The 20,183-nt window shown below is 38.9% G+C and overlaps 1 protein-coding gene across 1 annotated transcript in view; it reads right to left on the bottom strand.

Annotated features, from left to right (window-relative positions):
• Positions 1-20,183, bottom strand: part of col14a1b (collagen, type XIV, alpha 1b) — a gene marked incomplete at both ends in the record, with an annotated part of 235,584 nt that overhangs the window by 153,083 nt on the left and 62,318 nt on the right. The window contains 8 exons of the mRNA XM_079259296.1: positions 361-490; positions 4,138-4,283; positions 5,496-5,622; positions 6,711-6,880; positions 9,538-9,699; positions 10,591-10,755; positions 12,974-13,093; positions 13,218-13,376. Coding sequence (XP_079115422.1) covers positions 361-490; positions 4,138-4,283; positions 5,496-5,622; positions 6,711-6,880; positions 9,538-9,699; positions 10,591-10,755; positions 12,974-13,093; positions 13,218-13,376 — 1,179 coding nt within the window. The remainder of the gene's footprint in view (positions 1-360; positions 491-4,137; positions 4,284-5,495; positions 5,623-6,710; positions 6,881-9,537; positions 9,700-10,590; positions 10,756-12,973; positions 13,094-13,217; positions 13,377-20,183) is intronic.

Below are 20,183 nucleotides of genomic sequence, written 5' to 3'. Positions count from 1 at the left end.
TTATAAAGGACACAAACAAGACAGTAGCTGTTCAACATCTGCCAGCCTGCTGCTGATAACTAAGAAAAATCATCAATTATCATCATTTATTGTCACTTAGCCAGCGTTCTGGCAGAACAACATTCTTCCAGTGCAACCTGTCCAAGAAGAGACAAACAGCAAACATATAAACACAAACAGGACCGGGCAGACTGAGGCAAGGCCACATGAGCGGCGCTCCTTGTTTCCGCAGGATGGAGAGGAAGAGAACACGAGGAAAGGAAGGATGAGGGGAAATAAAGAGGGGGTTGCATAAAACAGAAGGTTTTACTGAAGTGACAGAAGTGCTTTTAGTTAGAGGTGATTCAGGCTAACACTCACATGTGGTCTGCTGGCCGGTCATGGGGTCACTGGCCTCCTCGCCGTACATGGCATAAACCGTCACGGTGTACTCGGTGTCTGGAGTCAATCCCTCAAGCTCCACCTCATTTACCGAGTCTGCCACCTTCACCTGTTGACACACACACAAGCAGGGAAGGCATGTACCTTTAGTAGTAGTAATAAACACATGTTACATCTCTCTCCATCATCTTGTAGCCTAATCTCATCCATCTGTGTCGCATCATATGTCTGCATCCATCATCCATTCATCCTGCCCTGACAACCACAGCATCGGGCTCTGACTGCATGAGATCATTTCTGAAGGAAGCTGCAGATTTCAGCAGGTAATATGAATAAATCTACAGTAATCTAAGTATTTTATGTTGTGATCTGCGACGCGCAGCAACGTTCAGACAGATGGAGGAGGTTATAAAGCTCCAGGTAACTGGCGAGCCTCCATCGCCATTCCTGTGCACTTTCCATCAGCTGACTACATTGTTATGTACGACAGAGGCCTCTGTGTTTTTCAGAGGCTGCCTCCACACAGTGGCCACGAGCCCTGAGCAGACGACGAATGTTTGCCCATCTGCTCTTTTCTGCCAATCCCAGAAATAAATTGCTTTCATTTTGGCACATCAGAGAGTGAAGATGTACGGCCAAAAACAGAAGACACGCTTCATAACGAACAGGCCAATTCAGACAGAGCTCAGTCGAAATTAAAATCATTCATTCAGGTTTAAGATCTGCTTTATACTATTTAATCCTACATTAGGTGCATCAGAACATCCAGCTGTATTTTTGGCTCATTATTTCACCGCAGATTCCAGATCAGCTGCTGTACTCTACTGATCAGATCAGAAAACATTGCTGATGGATGAACATGTGGCATGATTCATGGTTGTCCATTTTTTTTTTTTTTTTTTGACACAACCCAGTTCATTTCACTGCCAATCTAAAAGTGGAAATAAAGTCTACCAACCCAGAGCAAACTTGCTCCAAAAATACACGTTTTTCCAAATATAACTTACATTTTTGTGCTCCAGCATGACAAAGAAAGCCATGTGCAGACCACAACTTGCTAATCTCTGCAGTAAAGCAGCTCAATAACTGCAGCACATCCACTGGAGTTGCAGTTGCTATGCTGGCACAAAAATTTAGGTCAAAGTGCTACACAAGTGTTATAAAAGTCAGTTTTTGTATTCATCAAGATATATTTGATGAATGTAGGTTTCCTCAAAAGGTATGAATGAGCTTTTAAGGAAAAATGCCATTTTTTTTAATTTTATTTATATATAAAGTTATTGGTACACCACATGGCCATATCTTGGCCAGGAGTTTATTTTTGAGGAAATGTCTGGTGTAAGCAAGTCAAAATGTCAGCAATTTTCCAGACAGTAAAAAGGAAAAGAAGTTATTTAAAATGCCCTTTTAGTGGAAAATGTCAGATGAAAAAATGGTTCTGATATCTGAAATCATGCTAAGTTTTGTGTTTTTGATCAAAGAAAAACAGAACTTTCTGTATCATAACCAAGGTTCTTGCAGTTTTTCCTCTTTGATGGCAATAAAACCGTCAGTTTTCTGGTTTTTAAGAGCTCTACCTAGTCTAACCTTAACATGAAATCTTTTCTTTAACTTTTAGACTCTCTCTGCTTTGGATTCCACTTTTGCTGTGGATGAAAGAATTTTTCCAAGTTAAAGTGAACCTCATCAAGCTCTCGGCTCTCCAAATGGACAGAGTGGAAACCACATGAACAGAAGCCAGGCGAGCTCGGGCTGTGACAGCACGCCATCCGAGCCAAGATTATCCTCACTCCTGGAAAACATCCATTCTGATTGGGACTGCCTCACTCAATTGTTTTTATTGCCTTCCACCTGCAGGGTAACATGAAAGCAGGCGTAATGAGGTCTAATGGGAGAGGATCCTGGCCAGGATTTGACACCTTTCCTCCACTACAGTGCACGTCAGATCTTCCAGGACTGGCGAGGTCTCCATGTTTTCATGTTTCATGCAGTTTGCTTCTGTATTGACCAACTGGTACTTGCCTCATTGTAGGATTGTCTCCCAGTTGCTTTTTCCCCACAAACAAACATCCTGTTTGACATTGATAAATCTGTTTAATAAGTCTGTTTATCTATATTTTTGCTGTAGTGTAGTGATGCTGTCAAGCTGCTCGCTGTGAGGGCATCAAGACTTCTTCTGCAACATGATTTTGCGACAGTGCTGGTTAAAATTAATACATTTATCCATCCAGCTAAGACTGACCACAAGATAAGAATTAATCCTGTTTTTTCTCCATTTCATTACATGCCCTTATCTGTTTCAACCTTCTTACTCGGAGGATTATGTGTTCAATACAAAACATTGACAAGTGGATTATTAAAGTGAAGCAATCCCTGTTTAGTAACAAAGGTTTCCGAGCTGTTTTTTTTTTTTTTGTTTTGTTTTACTTCCCTCTGACCAAAACCACTCATCCAGATCCAGATCCTTCAGTTGTGCTTTTCTGCATTATTACCAGAATTCATGTCATTCTTATTCTTTACTGTTCAGGTAGAAGAAGTAGTAAAACCATGGAGACTAATGGCATTTTTAAAAATAAAATTCAACGTTTTATTATCCTTTTCTGGGTTTACTGGTCCACTGATGTTCTAACCGTCACCTTTGCTCATATATGTAGCGACTGAAATGATTAAATGACTGATGTGAGAATATCTGAGGGCGACTTATAGAAGGGGTGAGGAAATCCCAAAGCTCTGACTACAGTCATGACCCTGAGTCAGCTGAGACGGTATCTGATCAGGTAAGGATGCCTGCCAATTGTATCCATTTGGATGAGTCCAAATGCTGACCCAGAACACAGTGGACGGATTAAATATCACATCTGGGGATATCCTCTGAGAAAAGTGTCTCACTACTAAGCGTGGGAAATCGAATTGAGAAAAGAAAGAAAAGAAAAAAAAAAATCTGGATATTTGCTTGACAATTTTAAAATAAATTTTTTTGTTAAAAAAAATTATATTTTTTTCAAATATCAATTTCAATATAATTTTATTGTTTTAATTGATCTTTTTACTTGTATTGTGTTTGTTTTTTTGTTTGTTTTTAGTTGACAAAATCAGCAATATCGAAAAATTGTGATAATCGCAATTTAGACCAAATCAGCACCCCCCCCCCCCAAAAAAAAAAAAAAAAAAAAAAATTGGAATCCAATCGGGATGAAAGCATATCGCCACAGCCCTTGTCACTACTGGACCTGTTTTGTTATTTTTCTTTTTTCTACCTTTATTTATTCAGGTAAGTTAACTGTAAACCAGTTCTCATTTAAAACAAGAACCCGGTTTACACTCTCTCATACACAATGGACATTAATTCTTTGAATTCTTTGTGCTGCTTCCATGACCTGACCTCATGCAGGGAAAGAAACCAGATGACTCAGACCAGTTCCCAGGACCATGACGTCATGAGAAAGTTGAAAGAAAATTACACTCTTACAATTTTTCATAAAATGAAACATTTGCACAACATAAATAAGAATATTTTAACAAAGACAACATAAATCTTAATGTAACAAAACTTTGTCCTGTCAAGACATGTTTTAAGCAACAAATGGGATGTGCTGCAGATGCTGGACCTTGCAACTTGTGTCATGTGGACAGATCGCTATAAAAGCACAAAGAAGCTGCAGGGGCTTAGCAAACAACTTTGCCTTGCAACGAGGTTTTCCTTAATAGTTTCATTCCTGCTGCTTTCTTCTCCTGACTTCAACGCAACCACCTCACCTCCTTCTCATCTGCGGCGTTCTCCTCTGTCAGCGGGGCGTACAGGATCATGTACCCCGAAGCACCGGCGGCGGCGTTCCAGCGGACCCTCATGGTACTGTGAGTGATATCAAACAACTCCAGGTTGTTGACTGTAGGCAGAACCACTGTAGAACACAAATATATGTTTATCAGGAAAATGATTTCTGTAAACTAACTTTTGGTACATAAACAGTCATATCTTTAGACAAATGACAGAATTTACCAACAAAACAAGCTGAAAACTTCACTGTTTTTTGTTTAATAATTACACATCAACCTGTGCAGATGTAGAGGTGATAACTCTTTAGAAAAACTGGCAAAACTAATGTGACCAAACTCCCGGCTCAAACGTTTTCCCCCTTCTGCCTGGTAACTCTTCGACACGCAGCCAAAAATCCATCAGTACTTTATTTGCTGCCAGCTAAAGCAGAGGTGGCAGCTTGCATCTACAGATAAACCCCATTAACTTTGCCACAAGGTCAGCTTGTGACTCAATGTTCATCCCGGACCATCGGGGAGGAATTCCCCAACATTCATCAATGAGCAGGAAACTGAAAAAAGGGGCCAGAAAACCCTGCTGGGCTCTGGCTTAGTGAACGAACATTAGAACAGGGCCTCAGGCAACACATCCAGAATTAGAGCCCAGCACAGGAATACTGCCAGAGGTGTGGGACCAGGGATGAATGCATAATGGGATACCTGTGCAGCTCTAATGGCCTAAATTTAGTGTCTGCTGCTGTATCAACCGGTCAAACACTGTTTCTGCAAGCGGTGCTGGAATTTCACAGTAATGTGGATCTTCTCTTAAGAAAGAAGAATCTATATTTTATTTATTTTTTGGGAAAAGTCTTGTATTTACTGCTGAACTCTAAAACAAAACAGGATATTATGATCAACTTTTAGTAGATCAATAGTATATTTACATTTAAATCCCACATCCAGTAAGCCAATACTCCCATCTCCTTTGTTACGTATTCATTCTGCTTAAGGGTTCAGGTGAGGGGATCATTTACCCAAAGACTAGACAAGATAAAAATATGTTTTAATGATGTTCTACTTGCATAAATGAGTCTTTAAAGCTTCTCTGATAAATGCAACATCTAGAAGTCCCCGGGCAGTATGCTCCAGTCCGGCTCCAGTGATAGAAAGTAAGAAAAGGGAAACCTGACAGCTTTCAGCCAATTAAAATTGTCAGAGTAAAGTATGATGGAGGGGTTTGATTTATCCCGTTTTGCAGCTGATGGGTGAAAACCTTTCACATTTGTACTTCAAACATCTTTGGCATTTAAAGCCTTAAACAAAAAAAAAAAAACCCTGAAGTAAAATGAATAACTTACATGTGGTGGCACTTCCTCTCAGGGCCTCGCTGGCGGAGCTGCGGTAGATGGCGAAGACTGCCACCTGGTACTCCGTCAGAGAGTTCAGGTAGTTCAGCTCCACGGTGTTTTCTGTCCCCTGGACCATCTAAGAGACAGATTCCACTCAGTGTTAGCTTTGCAACGTTGTTTTCTTGTTTCACATAGAACAGCTCAGCATCGTTTGTCATGTTCATCCCACCTGTAGACAAATACTGAATTTCGAATGACTCAAAAATAGAAATACCTTCTTTTTTTTTTCTCTAAATCAGGGGGTAGGACCTTCTGGTCCTTAAGAGCTGCAGTCCTGTGAGTGTTTCAGGAGTTTCCCTGCTGCAACACATCTGACCTAATTAACAGACTGGTGCAGAGCTTGACGTCCAACTCTGCACTATTGATTTGAGTCAGTCGTGTTGCGGCAGGGAAACCCCCAATTCCTGCAGGACTGCAGCTGTCGAGGACCATAGTTGCCCACCCTTATCCTGTCTATTCATGTTTCTACATTTCAATACTAAATCCCTTGTATGCATGGAAATTTACCACGGAAACAGGCGTTTTGCAAAGCAGAGCAGATTTACCACCATTTCTCTTTGTGTGGTCACGTTTTACATGTTCTTATCTCGTTATAGGTGCTGATGATGTGCAGTTCTGAGGAAGCACGCAGAGCTAAAGTACGAGGAATGCACTTGGTTTTAGGAACCAAACAGCAAATTCTGCAGAATGGTTCCCATTAATCATGCAGATCAGTTTGAGAAATGAACTTGTGGAGGTGACCCTATAGGGATTAGCCAAGCAGGTTTAATTAAAATGCTCGCATTATATCAATACGTACCTCCGCAGTTTGTGTACACTGTGCTGGGAATTCAGCAGCACAGTTCCACCAATTAAAGCGGCAAAATGAAACACTGGTCGGCCATTGATAAGAAGCTGGAGAACCAGACGAGCCACCTAAATAATCAGTCAGCTGGATTCATTTACATTTCATTAGAAAACTTTCATAAAAACCTTGGATTCTAGCTTAAACTGAAGGCCTGAAATAGAGCATCATCCCCACTGTGGCAGAATAATTAAAAGGAAGCTTCACAAGTAACCAGTGGGAGGAAGGAAGAGGCGTAAGCTACAAGTTTGTGCAAATATGTGAGAAATTTGCATTTAAAATTCTAACAGATTAAAAAAAAACAAAAAAAACGCAGGTACTTTTTCTTCTGGTTGTCCTCCACTGGCTGGGTAGTACACCACGCGGTACTTCTCAACCTGGCCTGGCGCGTGGGTCCACGTCACCCGGAAGCTGCGAGCCGTTATCTCAGATGTCACAAGGTCGCGAGGTGGAGCCACAGAGGTGGGAGCGGGGGCTGGTTCTCCTCCACCTGCAGGGGATGAAGGCAACGAAAAATACTCCCTCTGTTTTGTGAGAAAAAAAAAGCTGAATGTGTGGACTTTATTTATTTATTATTTATTTAGACTGAGTGGAGTCAATTTTTGCACAGCTTTGCCAAAAGACCATGGCTGTGTCCGAATGTCCACCCTGTTCCCCACATACTGCCCCATATGGTGGCCACGCCATTTTCTAGCGGTGTCCGGATGTCCAGAGAGAAAAAAGTAGTGCATGCAAAATTACCCATAATGCATCATTAAAATTAGAGCGCATCAATGGTGACAGGATGGGTCATTATAGACCACAATGCATTGCTAGCAGGAGTGCAAAGTGGCGCAAGTTACACGAACGTCAAAGCAGGTTAAGAAAAAATTATAAATTGTTCTTATTATATCTTTATTTGTTGAATAAATATGGAACAAAGAAAGAATAAAATATATGAAATACTTTTTTTTCACACAAGTTTGGATTGGATTTGGAACGACAAGTGGTGGTTGCTGTGGTGACAGCCGCTAGTCACGTGACTACCACGAGAAGAAAATAAACAGCTTTTTGTCCAAACTACAAAGTGTAGCCATATGCAGTAAATAAGGGGTTATACACTATTCACAAAAAGTTAGGGATATTCAGCTTTTGGGTGAAATTTCACAACAAGCCTAAAATGCATTCAAACCTGTACAGGTGAACTAATGTGATCTTCTCTAAGCTTTTAAATGCACATGTCCAACTGTTAAATGTTTCAATAAATTTTGCACAAGTTGCTGTTCTCTAACAAGGAGCTTAACGGCAAAAATCACGGCAGGTGTGTGATCCTTGAATTGACCAATAAATGTCCTGGTTCAATTAGAGCTGGTGTTTAAACAGTTGTCCTCATCATGCTGTTCACATTTTGACATCATGAGACCAAGACGACACCTAACAATGGAACAACAGTCCCTTGCCATTGCGATGCTTCAAACAGGACGTTCTCAGACAGAAGTGGCCACTGAGCTTGGAGTGTCACAGAGTGTCATCAGCAGGTTGCAACAGAGATATGGAGAGACTGGAAGAGTCACAGAAAGGCCTAGAAGTGGACGTCCTTTGGCCACATCCCGTGCTGATGACCGCTACATTGTGAACACTGCCCTGAGAAACCGGATGATGAATGCCACTCAACTCCAGGCACGTTTAAGAGAGGTGAGAGGCACCCAAGTGTCACGTCAGACCATTCGAAACCGTTTCCATCAGTGTGGTCTGCGTGCTAGACGACCTGCACGGGTAGCTGACCACACCACCAGGCACAGGCATCATCGTCTTGCATGGGCCAGGGAGCATTTACGCTGGACGAGGAACCAGTGGGCCTCAGTGCTGTTCTCTGATGAAAGTCTATTCACACTGAGCAGAAATGATGGCCGGCAACGATGTTGGAGACGTCAGGGAGAGCGCTATGCATCAGCCACTGTTGTCACCAGGCCAGCTTTTGGTGGTGGCGGTGTTACAGTGTGGGCAGGGGTGTCCACTTGGTACAGAACTGCCCTACACTTTGTGAATGGTACAGTGACAAGCCCATACTACCTGAATAACATCATTAATCCAGTGATTGTGCCCCTACATGAACAGCACAGGCCTAATTTCATCTTCATGGACGACAATGCTCCTGCTCATCGAGGCCGCATCATCAGGGAACGGCTGTTGGAGACTGGTGTACCTCAAATGGAACGGCCTGCACTCTCTCCAGACCTGAATCCCATTGAAAACCTGTGGGATCAGCTGAGCCGTCGTGTAGAGGCTCGAAACCCTGCACCCCAGAACCTCAATGACCTGAGGGCTGCCCTTCAAGAAGAGTGGGATGCCATGCCTCAGCAGGCAATAAGTTGCCTTGTGAACAGCATGAGACGTCGTTGTCAAGCTGTAATTGATGCTCAAGGGCACATGATGAGATATTGAGACGTTCAAATTTTTTGTTGTGGTGTAACTAACATTGTTGTTACCTTTTGTGTTGAATGAATTTTTTGAGATGAGGAAATCAGTAGTGCATCCTTCTACTTAAATGTCTTACTTTCATGATATTATATCACTGTAGCATGAACATATTGCATTTTCCATAAATTTCACCTGAAAGCCAAATATCCCTAACTTTTTGTGAGTAGTGTATGTATGTATATGTAGTAAATGAGGGGTTATATGTATGTATATGTAGTAAATGAGGGGTTATATGTATGTATATGTAGTAAATGAGGGGTTATATGTATGTATATGTAGTAAATGAGGGGTTATATGTATGTATATGCAGTAAATGAGGGGTTATATGTATGTATATGCAGTAAATGAGGGGTTATATGTATGTATATGTAGTAAATGAGGGGTTATATGTATGTATATGTAGTAAATGAGGGGTTATATGTATGTATATGTAGTGAATGAGGGGTTATATGTATGTATATGTAGTAAATGAGGGGTTATATGTATGTATATGTAGTAAATGAGGGGTTATATGTATATATGTAGTAAATGAGGGAGTATATGTATGTATAAGTAGTAAATGAGGAGTTATATGTATGTATATGCAGTAAATGAGGGGTTAAGGGCAAGTGTGGACATTCAGATGCATCCTATATGTGTGTCATCGTCATGCATGTCCGATAACACTTAAGAGATCCAATTGTGAACCTTTGATCTGTTTGTCGAGCACATCCACACGATCACAGATGGTCTTAGTCAGACTTTCCACAATGTCGCTCATGACGCTGAAGTCCGCCACATTGTAGACGTGAGTTTGCTCAGGCGGAGAAGCGATGGACCTCAGCTCGTTCTCATCGGCATTTTTCACACCTGAAGAGTGAAAAGAATCGGAGATGAAGAGGTGAGAACGCAGTGATCAGACTGGAAGGGAGAGGGTACATGAAAGGTGTTTCTGATGATGCAGCACAGACAAATAAAGGCAGTATTTTATTTACCTAAAAGGCAGAAAGATTAGTCAAATTCCTGATTGAAGAACCAACATTTACATAATGAGACTTTTTTTCATTTCCTTCCGCAGATCGACTGTTCTGCTTATAATAAAAACCATCAACAGAAAATTCAACAGTATTTCTTTTCCTTTCGAATAATTTAATCATCTATCACAACAAATTATTTACTTAAATTCGTGCCTGAGTAAGTTCTGATATGTAAATCACGATTTTCACAGCTGATTGAGTTTTTATTAAGGAGAAAGCTTTTCCATTACATCTTCCCAGGGAGCAGGCTGTCATCTTCTAACTTATCAAATGTCCCAAATCAAAATGCATTCAGCTGACACGAATGTGAATAAAAATAAAAAAAAACAAATCAAAATGTCCTGAAACATTTGGTACTTTGAAGATGTGAACTGATGCAGCAATTATTAAAGCTGGCGCTCAAATAACTACTAAACAAAATGTTTCAGCGCAAAAAACAGGCACTTTTTTTCTTTTGTTTGTTTGTTTTTAAAGCTTAACGGAGCAATTAAATGACTTAAATTCTCTAAACAGAAAAAAAAAAAAAGTTTTTGTCCTCTAATCTTCCTCTTGAATCAGTTTGTGATGCCATCAACATGACTGTAAAGAAATCAAAAGTTATTATCAAAGTTATTTTCTAATGATATTTTTCCACTAATATCTGTATTTTCTGTCAAACCGCGAGTTATTATTATTTTTGTGTCTTTCCACTTGAACAATCACTGATGCTAGTGGTCAGTCATACCTATTGCAAATAGTTCTATCCCAGCATCCTTCAGGTTCTGTGCAGGAGGAATCACATCGTCCTGCGACTTCCCATCGGTGATGAGGATGCCTATCTTTGGAACACCAGGCCTGGAGCCAGACTCTACCTTGAAGCTGTTCTCCTGGATGAAGGTCAGAGCCAAACCTGGTAGGATACAGTAAGACTTGTTATTTTTTAAAGAAAGGAAAGGCAGTGAAAAACAGTTTTTGATTGAAGTTGTTTGGCAAAAGCACTGTGAACTGAACAGAACAGCACATTGAAAAGCAGCTCAGTTCAATCCACACACCATTGTTTTTATACCTTATTCTCCAAAATACCTTATATCTTTATTGTTGCTCTAAAATACAGCCATTTGTGAGATTCAAAACAACAGATCTGCATCTTATTACCTGGCAGCAGCGATGTGAATTAACACCCGCCATCCTGCCAAATGACACTTTAAATTCATTTTGACTGGTATAGATAAAGACTTACTGGCTGGTTTGGCAGGTGATGAATGAAGCAAATTATTTTATGTTTCCATCCTGGCAGTTTTATCGCATCACTTCCCCTCAACACAATTCCATAACATATCATACATATTGTTTACTTAACGTGCATGATGCCATTACCATGGTAATGTCTGTCTAAACAAAGAGCTGCTGAATGAAGAGCTGCATTTAAAACAAAAAAGATGAAGTATAGACGAAAAAAAAATTTAAAAAAGGAGACGATGTAGAGGATTTAAATACAATATACAATATAATAAAACAATATAATCCAGGCACTCAAAGATATTCAAAATTGAAAAGATGTTGAATTAAAAGGGCGAGAATGATTAAAAACACACCAAAGCGCACCGTCTTATGCCTTCTTCAGGGTGTGGTGACACACAAAAACGACAAAAGCAGTTATAAATGCAATCATCAAAGACGTGCACAGATAAGGTCATGCAGCAATTTATTCTGTCTTTTGAGGCACCACACCCACACCAAGGATATACTGCTGCATGGCCTTACCTGTGCACACCTGCTCCGGTTGTTACTACTCCCTAAACAAGGCACAAGCTGATGCACGCTGATGTGTTTTAGATGATATTAGCCCATTTAATTCAAGGCCCTTTCAGTTTTGAACCTCTTTGAGTGCCTGGACCTGGATTTTTAATGCCACTTGCTCTGGATTAAAATTGAAATATATATATATATATATATATATATATATATATATATATATATATATATATATATATATATATATATATATATATATATATATATATATATATATATGTATGTATGTATGTATATATTTAAAAAATGTGACAACATTAATACTGCTGGTCTTGCAACTAAAGCTTATAGCATTATTACATTTTCTTGGACATAATTTTTTTTTTTTTTTTTTTTTTTTAATTTCATAACATGCTTATGTTTTTATAACCCAAATACCAGAAAATATCTAATTTCTGCATTTTTAATGCTGTTTGTTGTGGAAAATTATGTCAAAATTGTGGTCATGCATTAAGAAGACTTGAAAAGTAACACAGTTAATTCATGGCTGATGCTCCTGCAACATGAAAACAGACACAAAATCTACTCACATTGTTTTAGCAGAGCTTATGTAGCATTTTCTTTCTTCTGCGGTATGTAATGCTCAGGTTATGAGTTAGCTTAAGCAGGGGGTGAGCAGCTCCGGTCCTCACGGCCACAGTCCTGCAAGTGTTTGGAGTTTCCCTGCTGCAACACATCTGATTTAAATTAATGTCTAATTAGCAGACTAGTGCAGCTAATTAAGTCTGATGTGTTTCAGGTGTGTTGCAGCGAGGAAACTCCAAAAACTTGCATGGTTACACCCCTCGAGGACCAGAGTTACCCACTCCTGTTCATAAACACATCATCACAAATCGAGATTAACTTTACTTAAGTGTCTTTTTTTAAACAAAAAAATAATCCACTATAACATTTTTGTCATTCTTATTGTTTTTATTGATCTTTTTACTTGTCTTCCAGGGTGTTATAGCAGCAGAATAAATGGTCTGGCCACTGTGTTGTTTTTTTCTAATTGAAATAAAAAAAAAAAAAAAAATTAGGACCAAAAACTTAAGTTTTATATATTTATTTTGTTTTTAATCTACAAAAATCAGCAATATCAAAGAATTGTGAGAATTGCAATTTAAATCGAATAGGCACCCAAAAAATCGGAAATCGAATCGGGACAAAAAGGTTATCGTCACAGCCTTAAAATTTCATACATTTAATTTACTATGCCAAGCTAGCAGACCGTCTCAGTTCCAAGATCACTGCTCACTCTGGACTTCTGATAAGTCTGACGAGCAGAACTACAATAATTAGAAAGAGGATGGAGATTTCGTTCGGTGGCATACCTGTCAGTGTGTTTCCTCCCTTATATGGCAGGTTTTTCACAGCATCGATCACAGCCTCCTTTGTGGTGTGAGCATTCAGATGCCACTCGATCCGGGGGTCTCCACTGTACTGAGCCAGGCCTGGGAGGAGAAATAACAGTGCACCAAGCTGCATTATGGCAGGCTTTTCAATACATCTACTACTTCATAGAACTGCACATACAAACATTTTGGAATCGCTTTCAGACTCTGAAATAATCCTCACCAATCCGCGTCTTGTCAAACTCCACAGAGAAGGCCTTGACCAGGTTTTCCAGAAAGGTCCGAACCAGCCTGAAGTTGATGCGACCGATGCTCCAGGAGCCATCCACTAGAATCACAATGTCGGCTACAGCTGGAGTCTTACACAGGAATCCCTCCTCAGCTATGAGTATAAAACAAAACAGCAACAACAGTTTTGAACAACATACACACCTGAAAATCTATAAAACTGTACCATTTATAAAAATAATGCTTCCTGCCATGATGGTTTCAGCACAACTTATATGTTCAAGAACAAGAACAAAAGGATTATTAATAATGAACATCCAAAAGGGAAAAATAATGTCCAAAAGTGCATGAATCAGACTGGAAAGGATATAAAACTTGCAGACAGCAGCCTACAGCGAACATGTGATAAATCTGCAGGGGTAAAAGTAGGACAATTGGATGTGCAGCTTCTGTCCAAAAGTATTACAAAGCGTTTCATTAATTCTAATTCTGTTCAACACGGCATAATTAAACCCTGGAGGAGCAAGACACTAACTTTTAGCAGATGAAAAATAACCGTACTCTGTTTGTCTCTACAGTTTACTGGGTGATAAAACAGAGAGGACTCTAATGAGGCAACAGAAGTTCATTTACAAAAGCGAGTCCGGCTCGCAGTCAGCCAAAGGCCAGCCAAATTAAGAAGTGGCCATATTTCCACCAGCCAATTATCTTTCATGCACAGCGCATGAAGCCTTTGTGTACTTGGTTCATAGCGGAAAACATTGCAATCTTTCAGGCATTCTATCTTTAAACCGTAGTCGCCGCTTCAATACAAAACAATTAATACAACCAAAATGACTCCAGTGATTCAGTAACGCAGGTGAAAACAAGGCAGAATGCTGTGTTTCTAAGAGTGTGTCCAGTCCACACAGGAAGTGTGTATGTTATATATGCTGTACATATGTACACAAACACATCATCATCCTTACTCGTGCTTTTTTTTATGCGATGATTTTGTATAGTGAAAATTCATATGCAAATATTTAAAAGTCTTATTAATTCACTGCCAAGTTATTGTTTTGTTGGAGCGCCTTTAGCTCTGGTTACAGTACACATTTCCTGAGGCGTGTTTTGACGAGATTCTGCAATGTCATAATAATTCTTTCCATCCTGTGTTGCATTCATTTTTCACCAAAATCTTAAGATGAGTGTGTCCCCCGCACAAAGTTTGCTCCAGAACATCCCAAAGATTCTGAGTGGAGTTCAGGTCTGAACTCAGTGTTGGAGAATCCATATGTGAAAATGATGTCTCATGTCCCTGAACCACTCTTTCACAATTTGAGCCTGATGAATCCTGTTTTTGTCATCTTGGATAACGGCCATCAGGATAGAAACGAAATAAAAATCCATTGATGGAATACCCTGCTCACTCAGTATGTTCAGGTCCTGGTTGACCTCATTCTTTGGGCACATAATGTTACTGAACTATGTCTGAGCTCATGCAGCAACCTCCAATCAGATTATCCCCACAAGCCAGTACATTAGGCACTAGGCATGATGGCTGCATCACTTCTTCTGCTTCTCTTCTTAACTCAATGCTTCAATCACCCTGTAACAGAGTAAATCTGGACTCATCAGACCACTTGACCGTCTTCTATTGCTTCAGAGTTCAATATTTATGCTTCCTGGCTGGCAAAGTAAAACCTCTTTCTCCAGTTAGCCTCACAGATTAGCTGTTTTCTTATGACTACAGTCAGTCCTAATCTTTGAGTTCCCTTCCCATCGTGCATGTGGAAATACTCTTCCTTTCACTAGTAAACATAACCCGAGCTCTACTGTTGTTTTTCTTCTTTTTTATTTCTCCAAACTTTTAACAATTGGTTGATCACCATCATGCAGGATTGTTTTACAACCACATTTATTCCTCAAAGAAGATGGTTCCTCACTATCATTTAAGTTCTTAACCCAGTTTTAGTACTTTCTGCAATTGGACCTATTTAAAACAAATGTGTTTAATGGTCAGGAGGCATATATTGTGAAGAAGTTTCACAGGTGAAGAATGGTTGCATATAATGCGGCTGAAGCCAAATTTACCCATAAATCTCTAACTTGGAAGACTTAAAGGACCCCTCTCAATTTAGCTATCAGGACACATAATAATATTAGTGAGTCATGCAATTCTAAGTTTGTGTGACAGGATGTGTTGTTCTGATGATGGTCGTCTAACAGCATTTTTTCAACATATTATTTATTTATTTTTTTTTTTTAATTTAATTCTTCCTTTGCTACGAAACACAAGAAGCCAAGTGTGACTCAAGAATGCATACTTGCTAACTGGGACTGATACTGATGACACTGGAAAATACACTTTTAATATTTGAGTAGAAGAGAGTTGTTGTTTTCTGTTGTGACTGGGTGCAAGCTAAAATAAATGAGAGGCATCATATGTTGAAGCCAGAAGATTTTTTTTTTTCTTTTACACAAACAGCATTGTATATTTATATTTCCCTTTGGTCCTTTGTTGCTAAAAACAAGCAAACAATGAAAAACAAGATGAAAAATGGAAGGGGAGGAGGGTAAAAGTTAGATATTATTTTAGGCCATATTGTTCAGCACCCATTTAAAGAAGTCTGGACACACCTAGTCATTAAAAATGAATTGGCAGGTGTGTCAGGGCATCTAGCTTTCACAATGTTCCATCTCAAATGGCAGAAAACAATAAAGCCTACAATATTTTCTTCCATCTGCTGAGCTGAACACTTATTATCAGTTTTCTCTGTTTTCAATCCTGAACTAACAATACATCATCATCTTTGTCTCTTAGCTGTACAATGTGTAAAACAAACCAATGTGGTGTCAAATGATCAAACTCTTTGCATCTAATAGTTTCCATTGAATCCATAATACTTAAAAAAAACAAAACAAAACAAAACACACACACACACACACACACACACACACACACACACACACACACAAAAAAAGTAGCAATGCAGTAACAGCATTACAAAAAATGAAGCTACCTTACTGACTGCACTTTGCAATAAACCTTTTTACCCAACGAAAAGCCACTGGCTATGGTGATGTTTCCCTCTACAAGCAGAACTGTTCATTTGACACATTCTTGACCCGGCTGCTGCCATGATCTGTATATACGAGCCTCATTCTGTGTTTCCTGCAGTTACATGCACACTTTTTTTTTTTTTATCCTACACATATAAGAGAAGATTTCCTTCAGGCTGCAGCATATTTAAACATTTCAGCAGGTGGAGTGCCGTGTGTGTTTTCATGTGAGTGAGTGTTTGACGGGGTGGCAAGGCCATTCTTCAGCAGTCATTTCATTCATCACTGACAGAAACGAAGTGGGATATCACTCCTTACAAGTCTATACAGTGTTGGAATTTAAACTGTCCTCAGCGTACATGACAAATCTGTGTGCTGCTTTCAAATACGACTTCAGTGTGCAGGTGAAAGAAGCATGCAAATACATCACCAGAATAAAGAGAACAGAGTTGAGGCTGGGCATTTAAAACATGTTGTGTGATGTGCAATCTTGAAAATGAAGTTTATTTAGAAAATTGTCATTAAATTGTTTGCCAATTTACAAATTTTAGAACACATTCTGTGATCTTGTCAGAAAAGAAAGAACTGCAGCCAAAGAATAGAAGCGATGTAATTGTGTTTCTTTTCATTTAAGCTGCAACAACACAATGACATCTCACCTGACAAAAATAAGTAAAAAAAAAGAAAAAAAATCCGATCAGACTCCAATAAAATTGGATCCTTTAGGCAGCAGGCTTCTTTCTTTCCTCTCTCCACATTTCTATCAAACAAAACACCTCCAAATTCAGCCAGCAAGATACAATTGGAAGATCAAATTGAAAATATCTGGGCACTATGGGACTGGAATAGAATAAGTTTCTCTGTAACAGGCCAGAGTGACATTTCAGAACCTCTAGCAGTAAAAAAAAAAAAAAAAAAAAAAAAAGGTATAAAAGAATCTTTCATTTATCTGTGATACAAAAATCCTGCGAGTCAAATCGTCATTCACTAGATTTAGGTTTACAAATACTTGGCACTGCTGCTTTTCATAATTACAGACTTGTCTGTAGGTGAAGTGATACAACTTGAAACTACATAATACAAGTCTTAAATGGCAGATCTGATGAGGAAGGATTTAAACAGGCTGGAAAGGAAAAGGAAGAATGTTTCTCAGTCAATACAGGAAAAAAGAAACTGAGGATGGAGGAAAGTGAAAGAAGAGGCTTAGTGTGAAAAGCACATCTGTGGTGGGGGGGGGGAAGAACTGTTGCATATTAAAGTGTATAACTGCTGCATGTAGTTGTGCTTTCTTCCCACTTAGTTTCACTGATGCTTCGCTGCCGATTTTATTTTTCTCCATTTCCTGTAAGTATACTGTATCAATTTGACTCCTTTGAAATGAAATGAAAATGAAATGAAAAATACTTTATTAATCCCCAAAGGGAAATTCAATATTGTAGTATATAATAATAATTATATTATCTGACGCCATCATAAGGCTTTTTCTGCATAATTACATGTACTTTAATTAAATTGATCCTAAATTTATCCTGAGTAAAAAAGCTAGGATAAGGTTTGGGGCCACTATTGGCTTTGAATGTCTCTATCTTGTGTTTCACCTCCGTAAGCAGTCTGTGTTGCTTGTTAATAAGCCACGGCTAAATTCCTCTCCCTGTTTGCAGTCGCTGCATCACTAACAGATGCAGAGGGAATACCACAATAAGAAGCTGTAGAGCCGTGTCCTTTTGTATTTGGAAGTGATGGTGAAGGGGCATCCCAATGTCTGACCTTACACAAAGAGCTCTTGATGAAGTGTTGAAGGAGTTCAATGAACTAAAACTGTCTCTTTCTCCCAGATAAAAGAAAAAGCACCTTTTATCTGATTCCATGTGTCTTGGTTAGAAAACAGGGAATTAAGCTTCTCCAGGTTGGGTATCGGTTCCTACTGTAGAAGTCTACATACCAGTAAAATTACTGGTCTGTGCCTTAGAGTCGATCAAGGCATCCATCTGCGATGCCTTCAGGTACAGCCAAGGTGAAGTGTTTCAGATAGGGAGGAGGACCTGAAGGTGGCAAAGTGTCTTCTGCAGACATCTAGTCTTTTCACGAGCTGTGATTTATTCTGACCCATTGTTTCTATGACGATAACCTAAGACATAAGTATTGAACTATGTCCTTAAAAACGATTACATATAGACTGAAAAATAAAAAGATATAATCTTAAAGACATATGAGTTCATAACTTTTGTTTCAGCATTCAGTGCTTGTATTTTACTAACATGACGAACTCACATGTAGCTCTTACAGTACAAGCAGGAATTTGTGACAGAATTATGTTTAAATTCACAATTGGAGACAATTCTGAAGCATAATATAAATGACTAAACTTAGAATACGCATTTTATGATCCAAGAATTAAAATCATCCCTTTAAGGGGGCAAAATATAACTTGTTTTCCAGGATTTGTAAAAAGAATGAAATGGCTGCTGTATAACAGCAAACATCCATCTAAAAGGCAGACAGTAACATTGAATTATTGTGTATATTTCACAGTTTTCTTTCCACAAATGCAACTGTCAAGAACTGACAGCTGTGTCATTTTTGTTTATTAGGTCTTTAGTCAATAAATCTGCACAGACTGGAGTTTTACTGCAGTGAAAAGGAATATTTTATTTCTTCAAAGGAGCCACTTGTTGGTATATGCAAGAAGATGCTACTTGCAGCCATGTTTTTGTTATTATTAGCTGTATTTAACTGTTTGACATGAACATGAGGAAAGCATCGACTGAAAGTAGGAAGTCTGCTTCTCTGGTCATTAAAAATGAGGAGATAACTTCACCAAACTGGCAAAAAAAATATGGAAAAGAATAAGCAGTGCAGTAAGGATGAACTGTGGATAGAAGAAGGAAAAAAGAAAAACCGAGGAAGTTAATAAAAAAGTGATGAAGCTGCAGCAGAAGACGGATTTTTCAGCTGCATAGCCATTAGCAGAATTGTCCCTTGGGCTGCATCTGTGCAGATTCAAGAGTCAAAGTGGTTCAAGTCTAAGTCGCATCGTCAGCCAGGGAATGTCAGAGGTATCAAGAAGAGGGCGTGACCCACGTTTAATAAGAGTAAACAATATTATAATCAGTTTGTATATATTCTCATTCATATTCATGGCTGTGAGCAGGGCTAACAGGTAGATACAGGCTCAGCAGGGATACTGAAACTCCAAAAGCCATTAAACATGTCAGGGTTAAGAGTTCAGTTGCCTCCACTGGACAAAGAAGAAAACAGTTTCCAGAAATATTCTGTCCTCAGTGCTCACGTTTTCCTTATAATGTCATGTCATAATTGCTTTTATTTCTAAATATAGGTCATAATATTAAAAGCTTGTATTACAAAGAGCTTAAACTTTTAGCTGCTTTGCACTAAAAGAGAAATATATGGTTCTAAGGCAAAAGCTTAAGGCAACAAAAGAAGAGCTGCAACTGCACAGCCAATACCTGCTGAGTCAAAGGTGAACTATAGCACCTCAGGGCTGTTTGCAATATATCTATGAACTCGCGGGCTAATTTACATGGCATGAAGTCAGAGGTCAGGTCTCTCCGATTCCATCTTCCAACTGTGACATGAAAGCCTTTTGGAAAAAAAAATGTTAATCTCTAGCTCATAGAAATTCCACTCAGTCATCCATGTGAGGAACTGACTGCAAGTTATCAATGTTGCAATAGTTTTAGTTTTTTAGTTTATGGAACTGTCGAAGATTTTAAAAGCCTGAAACAACAACTGAAAACTTGAACATATTCATAGACTTTCTATGTGAAATAAATACATTATTAAAGTTGAAGAAAAATGGATTTGAACTTGGAATTATGATAAAAATGTCTCAAATCATGACTCAATGGTCAACTGGATTATGATATATTACAAAAAAAACTAGACTATTCTTAGAAAA

Source organism: Telmatherina bonti (assembly GCF_933228915.1).
Source record: "Telmatherina bonti genome assembly, chromosome: 19".
Lineage (NCBI taxonomy): Eukaryota > Metazoa > Chordata > Actinopteri > Atheriniformes > Telmatherinidae > Telmatherina > Telmatherina bonti.
Note: the sequence above shows the minus strand (reverse complement) of the source record. Positions and strands in the feature narration are given on the sequence as shown.